The 27,591-nt window shown below is 36.3% G+C and overlaps 1 protein-coding gene across 5 annotated transcripts in view; it reads right to left on the bottom strand.

Annotated features, from left to right (window-relative positions):
- Nucleotides 1–27,591, bottom strand: part of RGS22 (regulator of G protein signaling 22) — a 165,950-nt gene that overhangs the window by 7,153 nt on the left and 131,206 nt on the right. For 2 of the 5 annotated variants that reach the window (XM_067711622.1, XM_067711623.1), the window contains exons 22-26: nucleotides 24,944–25,123; nucleotides 20,654–20,812; nucleotides 8,830–8,928; nucleotides 4,266–4,359; nucleotides 4,070–4,148 (exon numbers count right to left, since the gene is read on the bottom strand). In XM_067711622.1, the coding sequence (XP_067567723.1) occupies nucleotides 4,070–4,148; nucleotides 4,266–4,359; nucleotides 8,830–8,928; nucleotides 20,654–20,812; nucleotides 24,944–25,123 (611 nt within the window). Of the gene's footprint in view, nucleotides 1–1,233; nucleotides 2,926–4,069; nucleotides 4,149–4,265; nucleotides 4,360–8,829; nucleotides 8,929–20,653; nucleotides 20,813–24,943; nucleotides 25,124–27,591 lie in introns of those variants that run through there. The other 3 variants (XM_067711625.1, XM_067711626.1, XM_067711624.1) reach the window with 3 other exon arrangements.

Genomic DNA, 27,591 nt, shown 5'->3' with positions numbered 1-27,591 from the left:
TATAATAACAGGGATTACAGATAAAAGAACTGCAAACCTCAGACCCTATGAAGGAATCTCTAGGAAAACCCAAAACAACAGAGGAGATAAAAAATAAGGAGAGGAAATTTCAGCCACTAACACCACAGCTATAGCAAACATTAAATACAGCCTAAGTCCTAGCCAGATAAACATAAAACCTCACACACTAAGTGCCCATATGCCTCAGTTCCTTTTACCTGATGCATCATATGTTACTTTCAACAAAATGCTATAAAGCATGCTAAAAGGCAAAAAAAACCACAGTATGAAGAGACAAAAAGCAAGCATCAGAATCAGACTCAGATATGGCAGAGATTTTGGAATTATCAGACCAGCAATTTATAATAACTATGATTAATATGCTAACAGATCTAATAAAAAAGTGTACAATATGTAAGAACGTCTGAATAATGTAAGCAGAGAGATGGAAATTCAAACAGAGAATCAAAAGGAAATGCTAGTAATTGAAAACACTGAAACAGAAATGAAGAATGCCTTGGATGGGTTCATCAATAGACTACATACAGCTGTGGGAAGAATCAGTGAGCTTGAAAAGAGGTCAGTAGAAAATTCCAAAACTGAAATGCAAAGAGGAAAAAAGCAATGAAAAAGACAGAATAGAATATCCAAGAACTATGGGACAATTACAAAAGGTACAAGATATATGTAATAGAAATAGCGGAAGAAAAAAAAGAAAGGAACAGAGGAAATATTTGAAGTAATAATGACAGAGTTTTTCAAAATTAATGACAGACATGAAACTACTGATCCAGTAATCTCAGAGATCACAAGCAGGACATATACAAAAAAATCTACACCTAGACATATAGTATTTGAATTGTGGAAAATCAAAGATGAAGAGAAAATCTTGAAAGAAGCCGGGGGACAAGAAAAGAATTGCATTTGCCTTCTCTTCAGAAACCATGCAAGCAAGAAGAGAGTGAAGTATTTGAAGCGTTGAAAGAAAAAACCCCACTAACCTATAATTTTTTATCTGGTGAAATTATCCTTCAAAAGTTAAGGAGAAATAAAGATGTCCTAAGGCAAACAACAGACCTTCTTTGAAAGAAATTTTAAAAGAAGTTCTTCAGAGAGAAGGAAAATGGTATGTCAGAAACTCAGATCTACACAAAGAAGAAAAGACCATTAGAGAAGGAATAAATGAAGGTAAAATAATAACTTTTATTTTTCTTATTCTTTATTGACCTAGGAGAAAACAGTTTGCTCAAAATAATGACAGCGATAATGCATTCAGTGATTACAGCTTATGGATAAGTGAATTCATTGACAGCAATATGATAAGGGACAGGAGGGAGAAATTGGAAAATTCTGTTAAAAGGTACTTGCATTACCCATGAAGCAGCAGAGTATTATTTGAAAGTGGATTTTTATTAGCTGTAAATGTATATTGCAAACTCTAGGGGCAACCAACAAGAAAATTTTAAGAAGAAGTATAATTGATATGCTGAGAGAAAATGGAATCACATAAAATGATCAGTTAAAATCAAAAGAAGGCAGAAAAGGAATGGAATCAAAAAAAAAACAAAACAAAACAAAAAACAAAGGCAATGAATGGAAAAGAGATTCAAACTTCTTGGCCAATATGGGGTATAGAGGAGTATGGGAGCAGAGGCAACTACAGGGTTCCAATGCTTTAAAAAAAAAAGTGTCCAAAAAACCACTGCTTTAGAAGAAAAATGATCTTTGAAGTGTGCCTCCTGATACTTCCCACCTTTACAATGTCTAATTCTTTAGAGAATTAGGAATGGTAGTTCCTATTTTGAATATACTTTCTGGGATCATAATAAGGTGAAAGTCTAAGGCTTCCAACCTGCTAAGCCAGGTCACAGTCCTTGGAGCTTCTGAGTCCTGAGGCCAACAGATGGTGAAGGTTCATCCTCCCAGATCATTTATTTCAGATACTCCTTTCCCTCCAGGAAAGAGGATAGGAGGATGTATGTCTGGGTTCTCTCTGCTATAAGTGTAACTCCAGTTAATAAGAGGACTTTTGCCTTTTAAAGGTCTTCTCTTGCTACCCTAACAGTTTATCTCAAAGAGTGGTCTGTGGAATGCCCATATCACACACACAACTAGGATGTCCATTAAAGAGGGAGATTCCTGGGTTCTGCTCAAGAACTACTGAATCAGACTCTCAGAGAGTGAGCCCAGGAATCGGCATTGCTAGCAAATGTTACAGTGAGTCTTATGCACACTAAAGTCTGGTTCTCACTGCTTTAATACACGGTTTCTTTAGAGTGGGATAGGGATAGGGATAAGGTGGGGAAGGCTTTTCCCTCTATGTTTTGGGTCAATTTATTGCTAGGAATATTAGTCCCCTAAGCACTTGCTGAATATATCTGCTAACCAAATACAGCTAACCCTTGAACAACACAGAGGGTAGGGGTACTGAACCCTTCACAAAGTTGAAAATCTGTGTATAACTTATAGTAAGCCCCTGTATCCACGGTTCCTCTGTATGCACAGTTCTGCATCTGTGGATTCAACCAACCACAGATCTTGTAGTAATGTAATGTTTACTATTGAAAAATATCTGCATATAAGTGGACCTGTGCAGTTCAAACCTGTGTTGTGCAAGGGTCAACCGTATAGTGAGTGCTCAAGGAATATTTGTTGAAAGACTACTTGAGGAGCAAAACATAGTTCCTTAACGTGGGTGATAATCAAAACATTTTGATTCTTCTAACCTAGATAGAAGTCATTTTATCCTAAATAAGTTAAAAAAATTTTTATAGTCTTGTATGTCGTGTGTACAGAAGAGACGTCGTTTTCAAACTGTGGAAGTAAAACAAGCTAAACTTTATTTAGATGATAGCCTTGCTCTAAAGCAGACCGTCAAAAACTCACTTGAGCTTCCATGTTAGTTAAATTTGGTTTAAAGAATTCCTGCAAAAGAAGAAGAAAAAGAAGAAATGATTGAAACATAAGCTGCTAGAGAAAATTTAAATCCCAACCAACAAAAACAGAAACGTACACAGAGTTGTAAGAAGGATCAAAAAAGTTAACAAATGTGTCAGCACACCCTAAATGTTGGAGGGACTGTGAGGTTGGTCTATGGGGTGGGGGAACTGACAGAGGGCACAGTGAGTAGGATAAATCAGAAGAGAAAAAAGATGAGCAGGCTAAGAGCATAAAGGCCTGCTCATCAAACCCTCCCAAGAACCAGAAAACTAAGGATTTTCAGAAACAAAAATCTAAGCTACAAGATGGAAGATAAGAGAAAGGGGGCTTTTACAGGGTTCTTTAAGTATTAGGTCAATGGGTTACACATACATTACATTATACTAGTATACTACTTTGTAAGGGCATTGTTAAACTCTAATGCTAGTATCAAAACTGTATAATCACATCAGTATCTGTATGAGAGAAGGACCCCAGTTTGATTTTCAGTTCTTTCTTATATTCCCATCTTGGGAAAGTGGAACTTAGAAAAATTCAGCTTGGGAAACCTTGGAAAACTAAGCCCACTCTTCCATAAATGTTCTTTGTGGAAGAGAAGACTAGATAAGGAGCAGATAGAAGCAATCAATTATCATTCCCCAGGGGCCTTTCTATTCAGGAGACTGTGCCATTCAGAAGGGAGGCAAGGTGCTCCTAGCCATCAGTTTGTTACTGGAGAGTGTAAGTGTATGTGTGTGTGTTTGTGTGTGTGTGTGTTTGTGTGTGCACTGTGCAGGTGTGCACGTGCATTAGTGTGTGAGTCAGAGAGACATGGATGGGACTGATCAATTCAGTCTATGACTTATCTTGTACCTATCAGCAGCAGTGTATACACTTCCATGAGTGCTGTCACTCTGGAAATAGGATGTAGTGTTGGGTGTATGTCATAGTCTTTCCTCATCAGCAGAGGAGAAAAAAACAGAGACAGACGGAACACACACACTCTGAAATTCTCCTAACTTGGGAGTCAGAGCAGTTGGGAAGGAATCAGTCCTCATCCCTTCCTACCCTCTCCAGATGGCCAAGTGACAGGTAGAGTTCTAACAATAAGGAAGAAAGAACTGAAGATAGACTATCACATGAAACTCACTCTGAATGTTGTGGGAAGATATGGTCTTTTTCAAAGACAGCGGAAGCAGTAGACTTGAAATTTGTGAAAGATGGTGTGGCTGCACAAAAATAAGAGAAATAAGGGAAACAGTGAAGTAATAATTAACAAAGTCCGCTAATATTAATCTGTAATAGAAGATAACAAAGCAACCCTGTAAGCAAAGAGCAAAAATTACCTGCAAACAACTTTCTTTCTAGTTCTTCTTGAATTTTAAGAAGAATCCTTTCCTGTTCTAAGGCTTCTATGTACTTTGAGTAGCACCAGGTTGGCTAAGAAAACAATTTTCAAAATTAATTTTGGAAATATTTGCCCCAGTAAATAAACTGAAGGTAAGATAATATAAGCTCCCTCATTTAAACCATTTATGCTAGAAGAACACATATAAAGAAATGTGCACATTTCAAAAATTTATATGAATTTTCATAAACAGAACTTACTGATTTAAACTTTTAACTGGGTACCAAAAATTATTACGGATCTACATTTATGTAGATATGCTTATGATGAAGTAAAGGGATTTTTCTATAGCCTTGACCTAAATTTTTAATAATTTAAATTTTGTTCTAGTTTTATTGAGATGTAATTGACATATAGCACTGTTTAAGTTAAAGGTGTACAATAATAATGATTTGACTTACACACATCATGAAATGATCACAAGAGGTTTGGAAAACACCTATCATCTCATATAAATATAATATTAAAGAAATAGAAAAAAGAATTTTTTCCTTATGATGAGAAGTCTTAGGATTTACTCTCTTAACAGTTTTCATTTGTAACATACAGCAGTGTTCACTATTTTTATCATGTTGTACATTACCTACTTAGTACTTACCTTATAACTGAAAACTTGTACTTTAGATTACATTCATCTAATTCACCCTCCCTCCACCCTCCACCTCTGGTAGCCACAAATCTGATCTCTTTTTCACTGAGTTTGTTTGTTTTGGAAGTATAATTGACCTACAACACCACGCTAGTTCCTGGTGCACAACACAGTGATTCCATATTTCTATATGTTAAAAATGATCACCATGATAAGTCTGGTTGTCATCTGTCACAATAAAGATATTATATAATTATTGACTATATTCCCACACTACACATTTCATACCTGTGACTCATTTATTTTGTAACTGAAAGTTCGTACCTCTCACTACCACTTACCTATTTCTCTCCTCCTACCAATACCCTCCCCTCTGGCACCTGTTTGTTCTCTGTGTCTAAGACTCTGTTTCTGTTTGGTTCCGTTTGTTCATTTGTCTATCTCTGACTTATTTCACTTAGCGTAATACACCATAGGTCCATCATGTTATCACAAATGGCAGGATTTCATTCATTTTATGGCTGAGTAATATTCTGGGGTGTGTGTGTGTGTGTGTGTGTGTGTGTGTGTGTGTGTGTGTGTGTATACCACTTCTTCTTTATCCATTCATATATTGATTGGCACTTAGGTTGCTTCCATATCTTGGCTACTGTAAATAATCTTGCAATGAACATAGGGGTGAATGTATCTTTTAGAACCGGTGTTTTTGTTTACGTCACAAATACTCAGTAGTGGAACTGATGGATCCTATGGTAGTTCTAGTTTTATGTTTTTGAGGACTCTCTGTACTGTTTTTCAGAGTGGTTACACCAATTTACATTCTCACCAACAGTGTACAAGTGTTACATTTTCTGCACATCCTTGAAAAACTTATTTGTTGTTTCTTGTTTTGTTTTCTAATTTACTTATTTTTTAACATCTTTATTGGAGTACAATTGCTTTACAATGGTGTTAGTTTCTGCTGTATAACAAAGTGAATCAGCTAAATGTATACATATATCCCCATATCTCCTCCCACTTGCGTCTCCCTCCAACCCTCCCTATACCACCCCTCTAGGAGGACACAAAGTACCTAGCTGATATCCCTGTGCTATGCAGCTGCTTCCCACTAGCTAACTGTTTTACAATTGGTAATGTATATCTGTCCATGCCACTCTCTCACTTCGTCCCTGATTACCCTTCCCCTTCCCCATGTCCTCAAGTCCATTCTCTATTTCTGCGTCTTTATTCCTGTCCTGACCCTATGTTCTTCAGAACCATTTTTCTTTTCCCTTTTTTTTAAGAATCAATATATATGTGTTAACATATGGTATTTGTATTTATCTGACTTACTTCCCTCTGTATGACACTCTCTCGGTCCATCCAATTCACTGCAAATAATGCAATTTCAGTTCTTTTTATGGCTGAGTAATATTCCATTGTATATACGTGACACATCTTCTTTATCCATTCATGTGTTGATGGACACTTAGGTTGCTTCCATGTCCTGGCTACTGTAAATAGTCCTGCAATGAACATTGTGCTACATGACTCTTTTTGACTTATGGTTTTCTCAGGGTATATGCCCAGTAGTGGGATTGCTGGGTCGTATGGTAGTTCTTTTTTAGTTTTTTAAGGAACCTCAATACTGTTCTCCATAGTGGCTGTATCAATTTACATTCCCAACAACAGTGCAAGAGGGTTCCCTTTTCTCCACACCCTCTCCAGCATTTATTGTTTGTAGATTTCATGATGATGGCCATTCTGCCTGATGTGAGGTGATATCTCATTGTAGTTCTGATTTGCATTTCTCTAATGGTTAGAGACGTTGAGCATCCTGTCATCTGTATCTTGGCAATCTGTATATCTTCTATGGAGAAATGTCGATTTAGGTCTTCTGCCCATTTTTGGATTGGGTTGTTTGTTTCTTTGATATTGAGCTGCATGAGCTGCTTGTATATTTTGGAGATTAATCCTTTGTCAGTGGCTTGGTTTGCAAATGTTTTCTCCCATTCTGAGGGTTGTCTTTTCGTCTTGTATATAGTTTCCTTTGCTCTGCAAAGCTTTTAAGTTTCATTAGGTTCCATTTGTTTATTTTTGTTTTTATTTCCATTTCTCTAAGAGGTGGGTCAAAAAGGATCTTGCTGTGATTTATGTCATAGAGTGTTCTGCCTATGTTTTCCTCTAAGAGTTTTATAGTGTCTGGCCTTACATTTAGGTCTTCAATCCATTTTGTGCATTTCTGTGTATGGTGTTAGGGAGTGTTCTAATTTCATTGTTTTACATGTAGCTGTCCAGTTTTCCCAGCACCACTTATTGAAGAAGCTGTCTTTTCTCCATTGTATATTCTTGCCTCGTTTATCAAAGACAAGGTGACCATATGTGTGTGAGTTTATCTCTGGGCTTTCTATCCTTTTCCATCAATCTATATTTCTGTTTTTGTGCCAGTACCATACTGTCTTGATTACTGTAGCTTTAGAGTATACTCTGAAGTCAGGGAGCCTGGCTCCTCCAGCTCCGTTTTTCTTTCTCAAGATTGTTTTGGCTATTCGGGGACTTTTGTATTTCCATACAAATTGTGAAATTTTTTGTCCCAGTTTTTTGAAAAATGCCATTGGTGGTTTGATAAGGATTGCATTGAATCTGTAGATTGTTTGGGTAGTATAGTCATTTTCACAATGTTGATTCTTCCAATCCAAGAACATGGTATATCTCTCCATCTGTTTCTATCATCTTTCATTTCTTTCAACAGTGTCTTATAGTTTTCTGCATATAGGTCTTTGTTTCCTTAGGTAGGTTTATTCCTAGGTATTTTATTCTTTTTGTTGCAATGGTAAATGGGAGTGTTTTCTTAATTTCTCTTTCAGGTTTTTCATCATTAGTGTATAGGAATGTAAGAGATTTCTGGCCATTAATTTTGTATCCTGCTACTTTACCAAATTCATTAATTAGCTCTAGTAGTTTTCTGGTGGCATCTTTAGGATTCTCTATGTACAGCATCATGTCATCTGCAAACAGTGTCAGTTTTACTTCTTCTTTTCCAATTTGTATTCCTTTTCTTTTTCTTCTCTGATTTCTGTGGCTAAGACTTCCAAAACTATGTTGAATAATAGTGGTGAGAGTGGGCAACCTTGTCTTGTTCCTGATCTTAGTGGAAATAGTTTCAATTTTTCACCATTGAGAACGATGCTGGCTCTTGGTTTGTCATATATGGCCTTTATTATGTTGAGGTACGTTCCCTCTATGCCTACTTTCTGGATGGTGTTTTATCATAAATCGATGTTGAATTTTGTCAAAAGCTTTTTCTGCATTTATTGAGATGATCATATGGTTTTCATCCTTCAGTTTGGTAATATGGTGTATCACATTGATTGGTGTATATTGATGAATCCTTGCATTTCTGGGATAAACCCTGCTTGATCATGGTGTATGATCCCTTTAATGTGCTGTTGGATTCTCTTTGCTAGTATTTTGTTGAGGATTTTTGCATCTATTTTCATCAGTGATATTGGCCTGTAGTTTTCTTTTTTTGTGACATCTTTGTCTGGTTTTGGTATCAGGGTGATGGTGGCCTAATAGAATGCGTTTCAGAGTGTTCCTCCCTCTGTTATATTTTGGAAGAGTTTGAGAAGGATAGGTGTTAGCTCTTCTCTAAATGTGAGATAGACTTCGCCTGTGAAGCAATCTGGTCCTGGGTTTTTGTTTGTTGGAAGATTTTGAATCACAGTTTCAATTTCAGTGCTTGTGTTTGGTCTGTTTATATTTTCTATTTCATCCTGTTTCAGTCTCAGAAGGTTGTGCTTTTCTAAGAATTTGTACATTTCTTCCATGTTGTCCATTTTATTGGCATATAGTTGCTTGTAGTAATCTCTCATGATCCTTTGCATTCTGCTATCCATTGCTCTACAGAAGAAGTGATATCTTTCCTGCTTACCTGTTGGCCGTACCCTTGCTGGCCTAAACCTGCGTCACTGATTAAAGCAGCTGTTTTGATAGCAGATCCTGAAGTACTTGGATATTGTTTGATTCCATCCTGTAATTATATTAAATTAAATTATTCCAAAAAATGGGTAACACTATATTAACATAAACTTAACAGTTCAGAAGTCATAACATCTTATGAAAAAATATTTTGTGGTAAGCACCGCACCACAAGGTTTCATCAAGTCAATGTCATGAATATGACATATTCTACTGTTATGATCTTTAATTTCTTTCATACTAATATAAAAATATTAAAAAATAAATGAGAGAAATTATAAAGTAGAATGTAATAATCACCTCCAAATTCTAGCTTCCAAGAAAAACCACTACATTTTCATGAACATCCATCCAAACTTCTCACTAGACAAATGCTTAGATATAATCTGTAACTTGAATATTGATATTTTATTAGCTAAATTTCATATAAATGGAATCACAGTATACAAACTTTTAAAATCTGCTTTTTCATGAAAAATATCATGAAAACATTTCTCTGTGAATAAATAAAGAACAGGAATATAAGGGCAGGGTCTTTGTATCATTCACCAAGTATGCCTACTGCAGAACACAGAGTATATACTTAAATATTTGTTGGATGATGGAATGCATAAATTACATCATCATTTTCACTGGATGAATGGTCTTTTTAAAAAAAATTATTTTATTTTATTTTTGGCTGTGTTGGGTCTTCATTGCTGCACACGGGCTTTCTCTAGTTGCAGCGAGTGGGGGTTACTCTTCCTTGCTGTGTGCGGGCTTCCCATTGCGGTGGCTTCTCTTGTTGTGGAACACGGGCTCTAGGCATGTGAGCTTCAGTAGTTGTGGCACGTGGGCTCAGTAGTTGTGGCTCTTGCGCTCTAGAGCGCAGGCTCAATACTTGTGGCACATGGGCTTAGTTGCTCCGTGGCATGTGGGATCTTCCCGGACCAGGGCTTGAACCCGTGTTCCCTGCATTGGCAGGCAGATTCTTAAGCACTGTGCCATCATAGAAGACCTGAATGGTCTCATACACTCAAATATTTGTTGAATGATTAAAGAATAAACTACATTATCAGTTAAACAGGTGAATAATATTCTAGTAAAGGAATGTACCATAGATGATTTAACCAATACCTGCTATTAGAAATTTAAGTCATTAAAAATTTTTACTATTATAAACAATGCTGTACACAAACATCTTTCTGCACTTTTAAAATTCTCTCCTTTAGAATAAATGTCTAGAAGTCTATCTGCCGGATTAAAAAGAATGAACATTTTAAACAATAAAAGTTGTCAAATTGCCCTTCAGAAACAAAGCACCATTTTACACTTTCTCCAATAATGCATGAATTTGCAGGCCTCTTCCTCATACCCTCAACCAACACTGGATATTTTCTTCTTTGCCAGTCTACATGTCTTTGGTTACTACTGAGGTTGAACACATTTTAATGCTTTTTTTTTTTTTCTTTTTCCGTTACGCGGGCCTCTCACTGTTGTGGCCTCTCCCGTTGCGGAGCACAGGCTCCGGACGCGCAGGCTCAGTGGCCATGGCTCACGGGTCCAGCCACTCCGCGGCATGTGGGATCTTCCCGGACCGGGGCACGAACCCGTGTCCCCTGCATCGGCAGGCAGACTCTCAACCACTGCGCCACCAGGGAAGCCCCCTTTTAATGCTTTTAATCATTTGTATTTCTTTTGAGAATTGCCTGTTGATGCCCTTTGCCCTATTTTTTTTGTTAAGAGTATTTATGATTTATTTTTATAACATATCATACATTTTATGTTTTCCCAATTTGTCTTTTAACCTTGTTTTTTGCCATTTAAAATTTAAAAAATTTTACTGATCCTTTGTTAATGAATTTGCCACTGTTCATTTTAAGTATTTGATATTAAACTACATGAAAGTTTTCCATGAGATTGATTCTCCTGTCATAACTTTCTTCAGATTACCCAGTTTCATTTGATTCCTTTATAAGAATGAGAGATGAAGGATATAATTGATATTAGTATTTTTATTATAAAGAAGGCCAATTACTGCTACAATATTAAAAAGATAATAACTAACATTTACTTTATGACATGTATTATTCTTCACATACTATATTTAATTCTACCTTGTGATGTAATTTCTATTACTATTTTCATTTTCCTGAAAAAAAAAGAGGTTTTTGGAAGTGAACTGGTTTCCCTGAGATATTAGAACTGATCGATGATAAGGCTAGGATTCAAAACCAGGCAGTCTGACTCTAGAAACTGCACTCCTAACCACTATACTATGTTATCTCAGATCAAATGATACCTTACAATTGTATAGAGGAATACCTTACATGTTCTTCTATTCATATCATTTCAATGAATCCCTCTCAAATCATATGAGATTAATATCATCACCAGTAGGTGATAGATGAATTTGAGGTTAAGAGGGTTATGAGTCATGCCCATGGTTACCTAGGGAAATCCAATATTTTTCATAGTAAGTGATTTTTTTCAGAGGACACATTTTCACGTTACAAAAAAAAATTATGAGTTTCCCATATTCACTTTTTCCAACATTTCCTCATACGTCTTCATTGACAATAAAATCCTGGAACAAATGTCGACTCTACTGGTCTTCCTTAGCTTACACTTTCTGTGTTAAAATAAATGCATGTGCAAAATTTGTAGTTACTAATAAGTGATGGCAATATGTTTATTGTGTAAAATAAGAATATTCAGAAGTAGAATTCCTATGTTTTCTTTAGGATTATTCACCCTACAAAACGAACGTCAACATTTGTACCTAACCCTATTAGCAGTTACCAGTTGACAGATATGGACAGATCAGAAGATCACTTAAGGACATTTGCATTTCCATAACTGAAGTATAATATGGACGATATAAAGATACATCTTGGATTTTCTGAAAAAGCAGCAATTTCAGATTTTCTCTACCCTCATCACACTGTATATTTCAACTTTTGTTTCAGACAATATGTTTATCATATATCTAAGCAAACTGAAAATACTTGGGATGACACTTAGAGAGCTGTGAAGTTCTTCCTAAGTGTTTAGGATACAGTAAGAGATCTTTATATCCTCCTTACTTCTATATCCTTTATTCAATAAGTATATATTTAGAACCATTTGTTAAAATCCTACTATTTAAGACTAACTCAAATTTACCTTTTCTTTGAGATCCTTTACCTTTCCCCCACAAATAATTAATTCCTCATTTTCTGGGATTTCAGTTTTTGTTTATATTCTTTTCAGTTAAGTGTATGTGTGTATCTATCTATCCTTACACTATATATAAATTATATTCATATCCCTAGCATATGTAGTAGGGATCAATATGAATAGATGATCAATAAAACTCTATGTAGTAGATGATCAGTAAAAGTCTGGTGAAAGAAGCAGGAAAAGGATTAGGAGGGGAAGCTCTTTAGAGAGAATATTTAGGCCACATTAGTAGAAAATGCAGCAGACTCACGTGAGACTCATCTGATTGGTGAAGTTATTCATGTGCCACAGGTGGAATCAGAAAAGAGCTCCAAGCATACATGTTAGACAACATTCTGATTTTTTCTCCCTACATCAACCCTTCAAATATATTTCCTTCCTGAGCCTACCAACTTAGGATCACATTCAAGCAGCTCAGTCAGACATGGACTTGCCTCAGGGACTGGAGAAGGTAAATGAGAGGATTTTTATTCAGTGAACTCTGTTTTCTGTCAGATTACATAGATTGGGCCAGATGCATAGTTGGTTTGAGGGGGAAATCAGCTTTTGTATTATTTGATCTATCATTTATCACCTAAACCACTGGAAGGGAAATAACTGCAGAAATTGTTAAAATAAATAATCCAAAAATAATTATATTTAAGTTTAATAACATTTCATTTCCATACATGGGATATATATGTGTATATATTTGCTCCATGGTTAAAGAACTCAAAATACATCTACAAAAATATGTGAAGCCACACTGAAGAACTGATTCCGTAGAAGCAAGATTTTGCAGACACCTCTTCCTATTTTCTCACTCTTATGTCTTCCCTGATTCTCATTCCCTGAGTGTACTGGAAATACCCTCAACCTCCGGATGATAGAATATATCAACCAAAGATAAGCTTCTGAAAATATGATAATTTTTTGTAGCACCATTCATATAAAAATGTTATATACTAAATACTTACAAAAACATTTATAACACTCACATAAGATATGAATAACAACAATACCACCAAAGCTTAAGAAATGCAATATCACCAATACCTCTGCTCCCCTTTGTGTCATTCTCCAATCCCATCATCTATCTCCACCCAACCCATGAAGGTAACTGCTATACTGAATTTTTACGTTTATCATTCCTTTTTCTTATTTATAGTTTCCCACATTTGTACTGATTAGTTTTATATGAATTTTAACTTTATATAAGCAGAATTGACTGGTTCTATTCATTTGAAAATTTTCCACTCAACATTATACTCCTGCTATACATCTATGTTTATTATTGTGGTTAGTTTATTTGTTTTCCATCACAGCACAGTATCCTACTACATGAATTTGTTTTTCCAGTCTCCTGTTAACAGACATTTGAATAGCTTCTGATTTTTTTGCTATAGAATGCCATGGGTGCTATAAACCATGTGCATGTCTCCTGATATCTGTGTCCATAAATTATTCAAGGAGATCTGATAAGTTGAAGGCTAAGTGCATCTTTTAATTTACTGGATAAAGTCAAATTGTTTTCTAAAGTGACTATCAATGTACAGTCCCATCCATAGTGTATAAGAGTTCTGATTGCTCCCTATTATTGGTGGTTGAGGAAAATATAAGACATTTCAAAATGAGCGGAAAATGGCAGGTGATATGCATATAAAACCATTACAAGAATAAAACAGAAAATGAGAACTCCAAGATTTTAGCTGATGACACTACTGTCCAAGAAATCTAATCATGAATCAGAGGAAAACTCTAACATAGGAGTCCAAAGTGGATAAAATATCCCTACACGAACATTTTCATATATGAAATACTCCAAATCATAAATGCAGAAACTCAGGAACACCAAATAGCCAAAGCAATCTTTTTTTTTTACTTTACTTATTTTAAATATATTTATTCTTTTTGGCTGAGTTGGGTCTTTGTTGCTGCGTGCAGGCTTTCTCTAATTGCAGTGAGCGGTGGCTACTCTTTGTTGCGGTGCATGGGTTTCTCACTGCAGTGGCTTCTCTTGTTCCGGAGCACAGGCTCTAGGCGTGTGGGCTTTCAGTAGTTGTGGCTCGCGGGCTTCAGTAGTTGTGGCTTGTGGGCTGTAGAGTGCAGGCTCAGTAGTTGTGGCACACAGGCTTAGCTGCTCCGCAGCATGTGGGATCTTCCCGGACCAGAGCTCAAACCCGTGTCCCCTGCATTGGCAGGTGGATTCTTAACCACTGCACTACCAGGGAGGTCCCCAAAGCAACCTTGAGAAAGAAAAATGGAGCTGGAGGAGCCAGGCTCCCTGACTTCAGGCTATACTACAGAGCTACAGTAATCAAGACAGTATGGTACTGGCACAAAAACAGAAATACAGATCAATGGAACAGGATAGAGAGCCCAGAGATAAACCCACGCACATATGGTCACCTTATCTTTGATAAAGGACGCAAGAATATACAATGGAGAAAAGACAGCTTCTTCAATAAGTGGTGCTGGGAAAACTGGACAGCTTAATGTAAAAGAATGAAATTAGAACACTCCCTAACACCATACACAAAAATAAACTGAAAATGGATTGAAGACCTAAATGTAAGGCCAGATACTATCAAACTCTTAGAGGAAAACATAGGCAGAACACTCTATGACATAAATCACAGCAAGATCCTTTTTGACCCACCTCCTAGAGAAATATGGAAAGAAAAACAAAAATAAACAAATGGGACCTAATGAAACTTCAAAGCTTTTGCACAGCAAAGGAAAGCATAAACAGGATGAAAAGACAACCCTCAGAATGGGAGAAAATATTTGCAAATGAAGCAACTGACAAGGATTAATCTCCAAAATTTACAAGCAGCTCATGCAGCTCAATATCAAAAAAACCCAAACAACCCAATCCAAAAATGGGCAGAAGACCTAAACAGACATTTCTCCAAAGAAGATAATACAGATTGCCAACAAACACATGAAAGGATGTTCAATATGACTAATCATTAGAGAAATGCAAATCAAAACTACAATGAGGTATCACCTCACACCAGTCAGAATGGCCATCATCAAAAAATCTACAAACAATAAATGCTGGAGAGGGTGTGGAGAAAAGGGAACCCTCTTGCACTGTTGGTGGGAATGTAAATTGATACAACCACTATGGAGAACAATATCGAGGTTCCTTAAAAAACTACAAATATAACTACCATACAATCCAGCAATCCCAGTACTGGGCATATACCCTGAGAAAACCATAATTCAAAAAGAGTCATGTACCACAGTGTTCACTGCAGCTCTATTTACAATAGCCAGGAAATGGAAGCAACCTAAGTGTCCATCGACAGATGAATGGATAAAGAAGATGTGGCACATATATACAATGGAATATTAGCCATTAAAAAGAAACGAAATTGAGTTATTTGTAGTTAGGTGGATGGACCTAGAGTCTGTCATACAGAATGAAGTAAGTCAGAAAGAGAAAAACAAATACCATATGCTAACACATATATATGGAATCTAATTTAAAAAAAAAGGGTTCTGAAGGACTTAGGGGCAGGACAGGAATAAAGATGCAGAAGTAGAGAATGGACTTGAGGACACTGGGAGGGGAAAGGGTAAGCTGGGGTGAAGTAAGAGAGTGGCATTGACATATATACACTACCAAATGTAAAAGAGATAGCTAGTGGGAAGCAGCCACATAGCACAGGGAGATCAGCTCGGTGTTTTGTGACCACCTAGAGGGGTGGGATAGGGAGGGTGGGAGGGAGATGCAAGAGGGAGGAGATATGGGGATATATGTTTATGTATAGCTGTTTCATTTTGTTATAAAGCAGAAACTAACACACCACTGTAAAGCAATTATACGCCAATAAAGATGTTAAAAAAAAGAAACTCAGAACAGAAACAGATAAAAAAATTTTAAAAGCCAGTGTAAAATGACAGTTTACTGAACTTAAAAAAAGACTGAAAAAAATAAAAATCTCTCAGAAATGAAGCTATAAGGTACCCAAGGGTTCATGAATATCGATCATAAAGAAAGTGTACATATACGTATATACACACACATATATAATATGAATATAAATTCCCCTCTTCCAAAGTTGGCAAAAGATATAAACATACAGACTCAAGAACTTGAGTAATGTTCAAACAGAATCAACCCAAAGAAATCTGCACAAGACACATCATAATCAAAATTCTGAAAACTAAAGACAAAGAAAAGAATTTTGAAAGCAGTGAGTGAGAAACAATACCTTACTTACAGGGAAAAAAGAAAGAAGAAAATAATAAATCTTGGAACATCAAAAAGGAAGAAAAATAGCAAGAGCAAAAGTAAGAGTAAATACAGTAGACTTTTCACCTTGAGTTTCCTGATTTATGTTTGATGGTTGAAGAAAAAATTATACAATTGTCTGATGTGGTTCTCAATATATGTTGAGAAATAGGATAATTATAAACAGGTGAGGGGAAAGAGACTTAAAGGGAGGTAGTTTCTAGACTCAATCTGGTAAAATGTCAAAACCAACAGACTGCAATAAGTTATGCATGTATAATGTGATATCTAAAGCAACCACTGAAACATCCAAACAGAGATACAGCAAAATGAAATTCTAAGAAATGTTCAAGTAAATCCACAGGAATGCGAGACAAAGGAAATAGAACAAAAGAAACAGGGAACAAATAAAACAAAAAATAAAATGGCAGAGTTAAGAACTAACAAATCAATAATGACATTAAAGATACACAGACTAAATACACCAATTAAAAAAACAGAAATTCGTAGAGTAGACTAAAAACAAAAACCAAACACCACCACGACACAACTATATGCTGTTTACAGGAAACTTAATTAAAATATAATGATGTAGGCAGTAAAGGAATGGAAAAATATACCATGTGAAAATCAAGATAGCAAGATGGTTCTGTAGCTTTGCAGAAGTTTGGCAGTTCCTCAAAAGGAGCCAACAATTCAACTTCTAGGTCCCAAGAAAAATAAAAACATGTCTATACATAAGGTTGTACAGAATGTTCATAGCAGCATTATTAATAATAGCCAAAAAGTACATTAACTGATGAATGGATAAGCAAACTGTAGTACAGCCATATAGTACAATATTAGTCGGCCGTAAGAAGAATAAAGTAGTGAAACATGCTACAAAATGGATGAACCTTGAAAATATCATGCTAAGTGAAAGAAGCCAGCCATAAAAGGCCACATGCTGTATGATTTAATTTACATGAAATGTCCAGATATAGAAAGTAGATTAGTGGCTTCCAGAGGCTGAGAGGGAAGGAGTAAAGGGGAGTGACTGCTAATGGGCACAGTTTCTTTTGGAGGTGATGAAAATGTTCTAAAATTAAGTAGTAGTGATGGTTGCACAACTCCGTAAATATACTAAAACCACAAAATTGTATATTTTAAAAGTGTGGATTTTATGGTATGTGAATTAAATTTCAGTAAAGCTATTATTAAATAAAAGCATGCAAATAAAAGAAGAAGAAGGAGGAGGAGGAGGAGGAGAAGAAGAAGGCAAGAGTGACTACATTAGCATTTTATTGTAATAGCCCAAAATAGAAACCAACTCAAATGTCCTCTAATGAGTGAATGGTTAAAATGTGGTACAATGTACCACAGAGCACTACTCAGCAGTTAAAGAGAACGAACTACGGATATACACAACAACGTGGATGGATCTCAAGGGTATTTATGTAGAGTGAAAACTGCCAGTCTCAAAGAGTCACATATTGTACGATTCTATTTATATAACATTCTCAAAACGACAAAATTTTCTAAATGGGGAACAGATCCATGGCTAACAGACATTATAATGGGTAATTGGATGGATATGACTTATAGTCATGAGGGACGTCTTTGTGGTGCATCTTGAATATCGTTTTGGTTACTTGAATCTACATATGTGACAAAATGGCATAGAACTATACACACACCTTGTATCAATATCAATTTCCTGATTTTACTATTGTATATAGTTAATGTAAGGTGTAGCCACTGGGGGAAACTGGGTGATGGGTACATGGGACTTCTCTACTATCTTTGCAACTTCCTGTGAATGTTAATTATTTCAAAATAAAAATTTTTCTAAAAAATAATTTGGAATTTTAAATTTAAAAATATTATAGCAATAGCATTATTTTGAACATGAAATACTTTGGTATAAATTTCACAAAATATACTCAAGACCTGTCATTGAAAATGACAAATCATCGATGAGAGAAATGAAAGAATAACTAAACAGAGATAAACTGTGTTCATGGAGCAGAAGACACAGTATTGTTACGACATCAATTCTCAAACTGACCTATATATTCATTACAATCCTGATCAAAATATCTGAATAGTTAACATGTGAAAAGTTGTTCCACCTTACTAATAATTAGGTGAACGTAAATAAAGGCATCAGCATGATGACATACCACTTGTCATCAACAGACTGACAAAAATTTCAAAGTCTGAACAAACCAAATGGGGAGAAGTAGGAATATAGATTGACACACGCTCATACTCTCTTACTCAGCCATTCCAAAAACATTTTTATACATGTGAATATGAAGACGTTTACAGGAATGTTGTCTGCAGTGCTGTTTGCAATGGTAAAAATTGAAAAAACTCCAACAATAAAGAAATAGTTAGGGACTTCCCTGGTGGTGCAGTGGTTAAGAATCCGCCTGCCAATGCCGGGGACACGGGTTCGATCCCTGGTCCAGTAAGATCCCACATGCCGCGGAGCAACTAAATCTGTGCGCCACAACTACTGAGCCTGCGCTCTAGAGCCCGCGAGCCACAACTACTGAAACCCTCACACCTAGAGCCTGTGCTCGGCAACAAGAGAAGCCACCGCAATGAGGAACCCGCGCACCGCAACGAAGAGTAGCCCCCACTCACCACTACTAGAGAAAGGCCGTGTGCAGCAATGAAGATCCAACGCAGCCAAAACTTAAAAAAAAAAAAGTTAAATAAAAATAGTATATTTATTCATATGATGGAAATGCAGCAATTAAACTGAATAAATGAGATCTAAGTAGAGCAGTGTGGGTAGAATTAAAAGACAAAATTGAATTTTAAATGCAAGATGTAGAAAGCACAATATGTGCTATGGAATGAATTGTGTCTCCTCAAATTCATATGTTGATGCCCTAACTTCCACTGTGTCTGTATCATGAGATAGGGTTTTTAAGAGGTACTTAAGGTTAAATGAGGTCATAAAGGTAGGGTCCTAATCCAAAGAAACTGTGGCTTTATAAGAAGAGGAAGAGAGAGAGAACTCTTTTTCTCCCCAACTTGTGAGGACACAACAAGAAGGTGGCCATTTTCAAGCCAGGAGGAGAGATCTCACCAAGAATCGTATTAGCTGGCACCTTGATCTGGGACTTCTAGTCTCCAGAACTATGAGGAAATTAATTTCTGTTGTTTAAGCCATCCAGTCTCTGATATTTTGCTATGGTAGCCTGAGAAGACTAATAAAATATGGTACCATTACGTAAGTTAAAATACACACAAAACAGTCCTCTGGATTGTTTATGACTCCATACACCACATAAAACACTATCTTAAAAAGGAGCTGTGAGAACATACCCCAAACTTAATGGTTGCTCTTGGAGATGGGGAGGGTAATAGAACTCAGGGCTGGAGTTAAGAGAGTTTACTGTTCTGCAGTATTTCACTTCTTAAGGAAAAATGAAAAGCAAATGAGGAAAATGTTAACAGTGTTTATTTTGACCTGTGCAAATATGGGTGTTATAATTATATTACTTTTATATCTTTAGATCTTTTTTTTTTTTTTTTTTTGCGGTACGCAGGCCTCTCTCACTGTTGTGGCCTCTCCAGTTGCGGAGCACAGGCTCCGGACGCGCAGGCTCAGCGGCCATGGCTCACGGGCCCAGCTGCTCCGCGGCATGTAGGATCCTCCTGGACCGGGGCACGAACCCGTGTCCCCTGCATCGGCAGGCGGACTCTCAACCACTGCGCCACCAGGGAAGCCCCTAGATTATCTTTTAAATTTCTTTTTAAAAACACAATAGGGATAAACTTACAAATAAGATGAAATATATTACTTGTTATCCCTTTTCAAGTCAAGGAAAATAGATAAATATAAAGATAGAGGAACTGATAAATGAATGGTCAGACTAAAAGACAAACAGGCAGGCTGGACAGTTTATGACTTACATTTGTAAATTTCACAGTCATATATCATTCTCTAATTTTAATATTGAAAATGCTGCCCCCAGTACATAGTATTTTTTCATTAATTCCCATATTTATTTGGTAAACAATAATTTATAATTGAGCATGTGCTGGATAGTGGTAGAACTGTTTAATAAGACAGATGGTATCTTTGAGGATCTCAGTCCAGTGAGAAAAACAAATGCAAAAATTTATTCACAAGACAATATAAAGAGTTCTCCAAGAGAGGTACATAGAAGAGATGACATTTGAGATAAATTTTTTAAAATTCAAAAACAAGTCTGAAACCTCTGACTGAAGGCTTTAAAAACCACTAAAATCTGTATTCTATAACTTCTCTGTATTTTTGCTCAGCCTAAATTCTTCTACACATATCACATAACTTTTAAAAGTCTGATTAAACCCAAAATGATTCTTGTCTCACCTCTGCAAATTTTTCGTCTTCCGTGACTACCGATTTTTTTTCCTGCTTACGATATTCTTGTCTTCTCTCCAAAACACTCATAATTTTTTTATCAGTTAAGTTCTTCCTAAACTCACAAAACTGAGGCCAAAATTTAAACAGAACTCCAAAAATTGTCATCTGTATATAAAACAAAGTATGTCTCAGATTACAGTTTTATACAAATGTACCAATTTAAACTCTAATTCACCATAATAATGGATTAACTATTCTATTCTTTAATATACAGCATGTTTCCTCCAACTTATTGTCTCCAGACATCTTGGTATAGTTTAGTTCAGCACATGCTTATCATCAATGTTATTTTACTACCAATGAGAAGTCTTTCTTTTAAGAAAAACATACTCTTAAATACAGTTAAAAGTCACTTTATGCTTTATGTTTCCCTATCCAGTTGATTGTATTAATAAAGAATCCATTAGGTCTTTTTAAATAAGAAATTTATGTTTTCTTTGAAAACATACACCAGTTGATCTGCCACACACTCTGCTGTTTTATGCAAGTATTCCAAATATTCAGTTCATCAAGGGGAACTCCTCTCCGGTCCCCTTTCCCTTCTTTTAGAGAAAGAAAATACCATTTTGCCTCTGGAAAAGCTCTTAAACAAAGCTGCAGATCTAAGAATAAATCTTGAGTAACTTTTAAATGATACAATCTCTCTTTTATGTGAGAGAAAGAAAAGTAACATTTAAAAAGCAGAGTGGTATCCTGCACAAATGCTTTCTTAGGACACTCTACATTAAGTGATTAATTGTGATATTTAAAGAGATAAGAATTGTTGCTCAAATTCCCATGCCAAGTTTTTCCATTAGTTCCAGAGGCATACATTACTTCCTAGAAGGTAGGACTTGCCACATCAGATCAAGTCCAACGTTTTGTTGCTGGGAATGGCCTATACCTAATGCCCTGGAGAAAAATGAACTAACCCATTAGGCTCTAAGCCAGCTCTTCAGGGGGAAAGTGGAATTTTTAAAAAGTAAATGCTGCAGTGACCAACAGCGTCCTGAATTGATATATTTCACGACTCCTCATTTCTGTACGTGAGTATCATTAGTAAAACTATTTACTCCCTTTACAATACTATCTTGTCATTAAATTCTATAGCCTCTTGGGATTGTGAACACGAAAGCTAAACATACTTTATTTGATGAAGTGCAGGCTTTTAAAAAATTTTCATTTACATTTATCTGCCATGCATTTAATTAAGTAATCCCCTTCTCCAATGTTAAATGATCATGATACTTTTTATATGCACTTTGTAAACTTAAATACTCCTCCACCTCTATTTACCAACTATATTGACCCTACTTCTCAGTTACCCCTCCAAAACCTGAGTCATTCCCAGCTCTCAAATATATTTATTTTCATTTAGAAGGCTTTCCAGTAAAAGTCACCCTATTAGGACACAATTTTTCAAGGTAGACATAAAATTGCTCTATTTCTAAAAGTTGCAATTAAGGTTAATAACATACATGTTATTCATGAAAATTGTCCTGTACCTCCAAAACCTTAAAAGATAACCAAACTGTGGATAAGTAAATGTTTTAATAAATATAGAGCTACTTTGCTCACTGCCAGCAGATGGGCAATGCTCTAGTATGAGTGAGAAGGGTCAGTGAAAATATGGCTGGGTGATGAAAACTTTCAAGCTATTAGGAATGCAGATGGGGGACAGGCAGACGCTATATTGCAGCGGTCCCCAACCCCCGGGCCATGGACAGGACCGCACAGCAGGAGATGAGTGGCGGGTGAGCCAGCAAAGCTTCATCTGTATTTACAGCCGCTCCCCATCATTCACAGTACTGCTTGAGCTCCGCCTACTGTCAGATCAGCTGTGGCATTAGATTCTCAAAGGAGCGTGACCCCTTACTGTGAACTGCGCATGTGAGTGATCTAGGTTGTGCGTTCTTTATGAGAATCTAATGCCTGATGATCTGAGGTGGAGCTTAGGCGGTGATGCTAGCACTGGGGAGTGGCTGCAAATACAGATCATCATTAGCAGAGAGGTTTGACTGCACAGAGACCATAATAAATCAACTGCTTGCAGATTCATATCGAAACCCTATCAGTGAGTAGCAAGTGAAAACAAGCTCAGGGTTCCCACTGATTCTGCATTATAGTGACTTGTATAATTATTTCATTATATATTACAATGTAATAATAATACAAATAAAGTGCACAATAAATGTAATGTGCTTGAATCATCCCAAAACCATCCACCCACGCCCCCGCCCCCGGTCCGTGGAAAAACTGTCTTCCACGAAACCGGTCCCTGGTGCCAAAAAGGTTGGGGACCACTGCTATAGTGAAAACAATACTAAAACAGGCATTTTTTACATTTATTATTCAGCCCTTTCGCTCAACTTTGCTCTCATGTCCAATTTGATCTATTCCTGTCATGATCCATCTATTCTCACATCACTCATTCATATGTTCAAAAATGTTACTGAGTGTCGCGCACCCAGGCCACAAAGGCAAATAAGAAACATTCCCTACGCTCAAAGACCTTACAGTCCGATGGGAAAGTGAAGCATGAGAATAGTCATTTTCAATTCTGTGTGATAAGTGTTCTGACAGGGACAAATACAAGATACAATAGAAGCATAAGAGAGAGAAGATGATACTGTAAAAAGCTCTGGAAGCAAGAAAGTAAGCCCTCTTTATGGAAGTACAAATATTTCAGTAAGACTGGGAGACAGATGGCAGGGAGTGGGAAGACATGTGGCTAGAGAAATATGTAGTAAGGAGCTTGGTCTTCATTCTGAAGACAATGGGGAGTAATTGAAATTGAAAGCAGAGAAGTGACATGATCAAATATACATTTTGAAAAGATGGATCTGTCTGCAGTGAGTTAAATGGTTTTGAGAGAGCCTAGAGGCAGGGAATTCTGGTAATCAATGTGAGACATTGCAGATGTGAACTGAGGTAGCAACATGGAGCTGGAAAAAAGTAGATAGAATAACAGATAAGAAGGAGACAAATGGATACATATTAGTGACTGAAGATCTCCAAAGGTAAGGAATGAAGGATAGGGAAGACATGAAGATGGCAACCAGATCTCTGGCTTGCATACCTGGGTAGGAGATATGCCATTCTCTGAGCTTCCTTACAGAACACAGAAACAATAGATTTGGTGAGGTAAGGCCCCTATTCTCTTGTTTTCTGATACTCCAAAGTCCATATTTAAGATATGTTTGGGACTTTGTTTTGGGAAATCAGGTAGGAGGCCTAAACTAGAGGACTCCAATAAAGTTCACTGGCTGCAATCCGTGGACAGTGCAGTGGAACCAACCTACGTAAGCAGCGCCAGACATTCACCATCAGACTTGAGGCTAGACGGTCTCCCGGCTATCAGGAGACCTAGGCTAGGCTAAGTGATCTTTTCATTAACAGATGCTACAATTCTGACACCATGTTTTTTCTATTTCTCTCTAGCACATCCTCAATCATTCTTCTTTATTTTTGCCTATTCAATGCGTAATTGGATTGTGAGTCTACTTTCAGTTCCTTTTAGGACTTAGAACACAGCTGGCTTGCAAATGAGTATTAAGGAATAATGGTCTTTTTCCATGCTCAAAGGCAATCATACCCTAAATCTCTGTTTCATATCACTTAAATTGTGACATGGCCTTCCCTATTACCCCTATTATTATGTATTTTTCTTAATCATTTTTCAGGAACATCACTAAAAGGCTTTTCAAAATGCAAATAAATTATGTTCAGCAAATCACTGTTTTCTATTATTTACCCTAAAAAGAAGTAACTTGAGTAGGTTAACAGCCATGATTTTCCTTTCATGAGCTTGTGTACTTTATGTTGGTTGGGTACTTAAATCTCCTCTCACTTATTTTATGAGCTATGTGAATATTCCAACCTTTAAAAATACACAAATCTTGGGACACACATTTTACACATTTTTGTGGTAGCAGACATTTTAAAAGGAAATATGAATGGTGGGAAAGGAAGGAGGAATTAGCTGTAGTTTTATAAGTTAGAAATAAAATGATAACCATGCAAAGTCAAAGTACAGAATTTAAATAATTGTATTTGCTGTATACTATCATAAACAAAATAGTAAGTTACTAGTTTCTATGTTCTGTGGCATATGCAATATTTTTTAAATTAAATAGAATAACCCAGGATTAGGAGGATTAGAGCCTTGCCAAATATGAATAATGCAAAAACTTTTAAAGAATATCTAGATTGTTTATCTATTTTAAAGTATGCTTACTACATGCCCTGATTTCTTACCTGTGCCTCTCTAAATACATATGGTCCCAACTCCTTCCTGTGTTCAATAATCTTCTGGGCTTGCTCTAATGGAATGTCAATTTGTAAAGCTGGTGGAATACTGGAATTAATAAAGCAGTTGATAATAGTCATGATCTTCTTGTGGATGAGGGATTCACTACAATGAGAATGGCACAAGTCCTAAATAAGGAGGAAAGATAGAACAATATATGATTAATGCATTAATAGAATACTTTATAGAATGTGTCAATATGTCTGTCAGTAAATATATATATATTTTAACTTCAGGTCAAGAGGTTACTAGGACATGTCAAGACTATCTTAAAAGATCATAGCTTTTATTTCACTTGGATTTGAAAAACCTAAGAAATTTTTTTCTTTATTGCTCCTACCCTGTGTCTTCATATCTATGTGTGTCTCATTGATAGCATCTAGTTCCATGTTTTTCCCATCTATTCTGTCAATCTCTGTCTTTTAAAGGAACCTAAGACTTTGATGCACATACCTTACGTAAATACGGGTTTCATTTAATCCTGATTGTTTCTTCTCCTGGCAAAGGAGCAGCTTTAGTGTCTACTTTGACTCATTTAACAAATTCATATTAAGTTCCTGCTACATGCCAGCTGAGCCTCAAGACACAGCACCTGTCCTGTAAAGCCTCAATATCTACTGGCATCATAAAAATCAGATCAGAAATTAATGAAAAAAGAAATGAAGGAAACAATAGCAAAGATCAATAAAATTAAAAGCTGGTTCTTTGAGAAGATAAACAAAATTGATAAACCATTAGCCAGACTCATCAAGAAAAAAAGGGAGAAGACTCAAATCAACAGAATTAGAAATGAAAAAGGAGAGGTAACAACTGACACTGCAGAAATACAAAGGATCATAAGAGATTGCTACAAGCAACTCTATGTCAATAAAATAGACAACCTGGAAGAAATGGAAAAATTCTTATAAAAGCACAACCTTCCGAGACTGAACCAGGAAGAAACAGAAAATATAAACAGACCAATCACAAGTAACGAAATTGAAACTGTGATTAAAAATCTTCCAACAAACAAAAGCCCAGGACCAGATGGCTTCACAGGTGAATTCTATCAAACATTTAGAGAAAAGCTAACACCTATCCTTCTCAAACTCTTCCAAAATATAGCAGAGGGAGGAACACTCCCAAACTCATTCTAGGGGGCCCCTATCACTCTGATACCAAAACTAGACAAAAGAGGTTACAAAAAAAGAAAACTACAGGCCAATATCACTGATGAACATAGATGCAAAAATCCTCAATAAAATACCAGCAAACAGAATCCAACAGCACATTAAAAGTATCATACACCATGATCAAGTGAGGTTTAGTCCAGGAATTCAAGGATTCTTCAATATACACAAATCAATCACTGTGATACACCATATTAACAAACTAAAGGATAAAACCCATAGGACAATCTCAATAGATGCAGAAAAAGCTTTTGCCAAAATTCAACACCCATTTATGATAAAAAGTCTCCAGAAAGTAGGCGTAGAGGGAACTTACCTCAACATAATAAAGGCCATATATGACAAACCCACAGCCAACATTTTTCTCAATGGTGAAAAACTGAAACCATTTCCTCTAAGATCAGGAAAAGACAAGGTTACCCATTCTCCCTGCTATTATTCAACACAGTTTTGGAAGTTTTAGCTACAGCAATCAGAGAAGAAAAAGAAATAAAAGGAATCCAAATCAGAAAAGAAGTAAAGCTGTCAGTGTTTGCAGATGACATGATACTATACATAGAGAATCCTAAAGATGCTACCAGAAAACTACTAGAGCTAATCAATGAATTTGGTAAAGTAGCAGGATACAAAATTAATGCACAGAAATCTCTTGCATTCCTATACACTAATGATGAAAAACCTGAAAGAGAAATTAAGGAAACACTCCCCATTACCATTACAACAAAAAGAATAAAATAGCTGGAATAAACCTACTTAAGGAGACAAAAGACCTGTATGCAGAAAACTATAAGACACTGATGAAAGAAATTAAAGATGATACAAACAGATGGAGACATATATACCATGTTCTCGGATTAGAAGAATCAACACTGTGAAAATGACTACACTACCCAAAACAATCTACAGATTTCATGAAATCCCTATCAAACTACCAATGGCATTCTTCACAGAACTAGAACAAAAAGTTTCACAATTTGTATGGAAACACAAAAGACCCCAAATAGCCAAAGCAATCTTGAGAAAGAAAAACGGAGCTGGAGGAATCAGGCTCCCTGACTTCAGACTATACCTCAAATCTACAGTAATCAAGACAGTATGGTACTGGCACAAAAGCAGAAATATAGATCAATGGAACAGGATAGAAAGCCCAGAGATAAACCCACGCACATATGGTCACCTTATCTTTGATAAAGGAAGCAAGAATATACAATGGAGAAAAGACAGCTTCTTCAATAAGTGGTACTGGGAAAACTGGACAGCTACATGTAAAAGAATGATATTAGAACACTCCCTTACACCATACACAAAAATAAACTGAAAATGGATTGAAGACCTAAATGTAAGGCCAGACACTATCAAACTCTTAGAGGAAAACATAGGCAGAACATTCTATGACATAAATCACAGCAAGATCCTTTTTGACCCAC

This window comes from Pseudorca crassidens, chromosome 17 (genome assembly GCF_039906515.1).
Source record: "Pseudorca crassidens isolate mPseCra1 chromosome 17, mPseCra1.hap1, whole genome shotgun sequence".
In the NCBI taxonomy this organism is placed as follows: Eukaryota; Metazoa; Chordata; class Mammalia; order Artiodactyla; family Delphinidae; genus Pseudorca; species Pseudorca crassidens.
The sequence above is the reverse complement of the archived record's forward strand: the minus strand, read 5'-3'. Positions and strand labels throughout refer to the sequence as shown.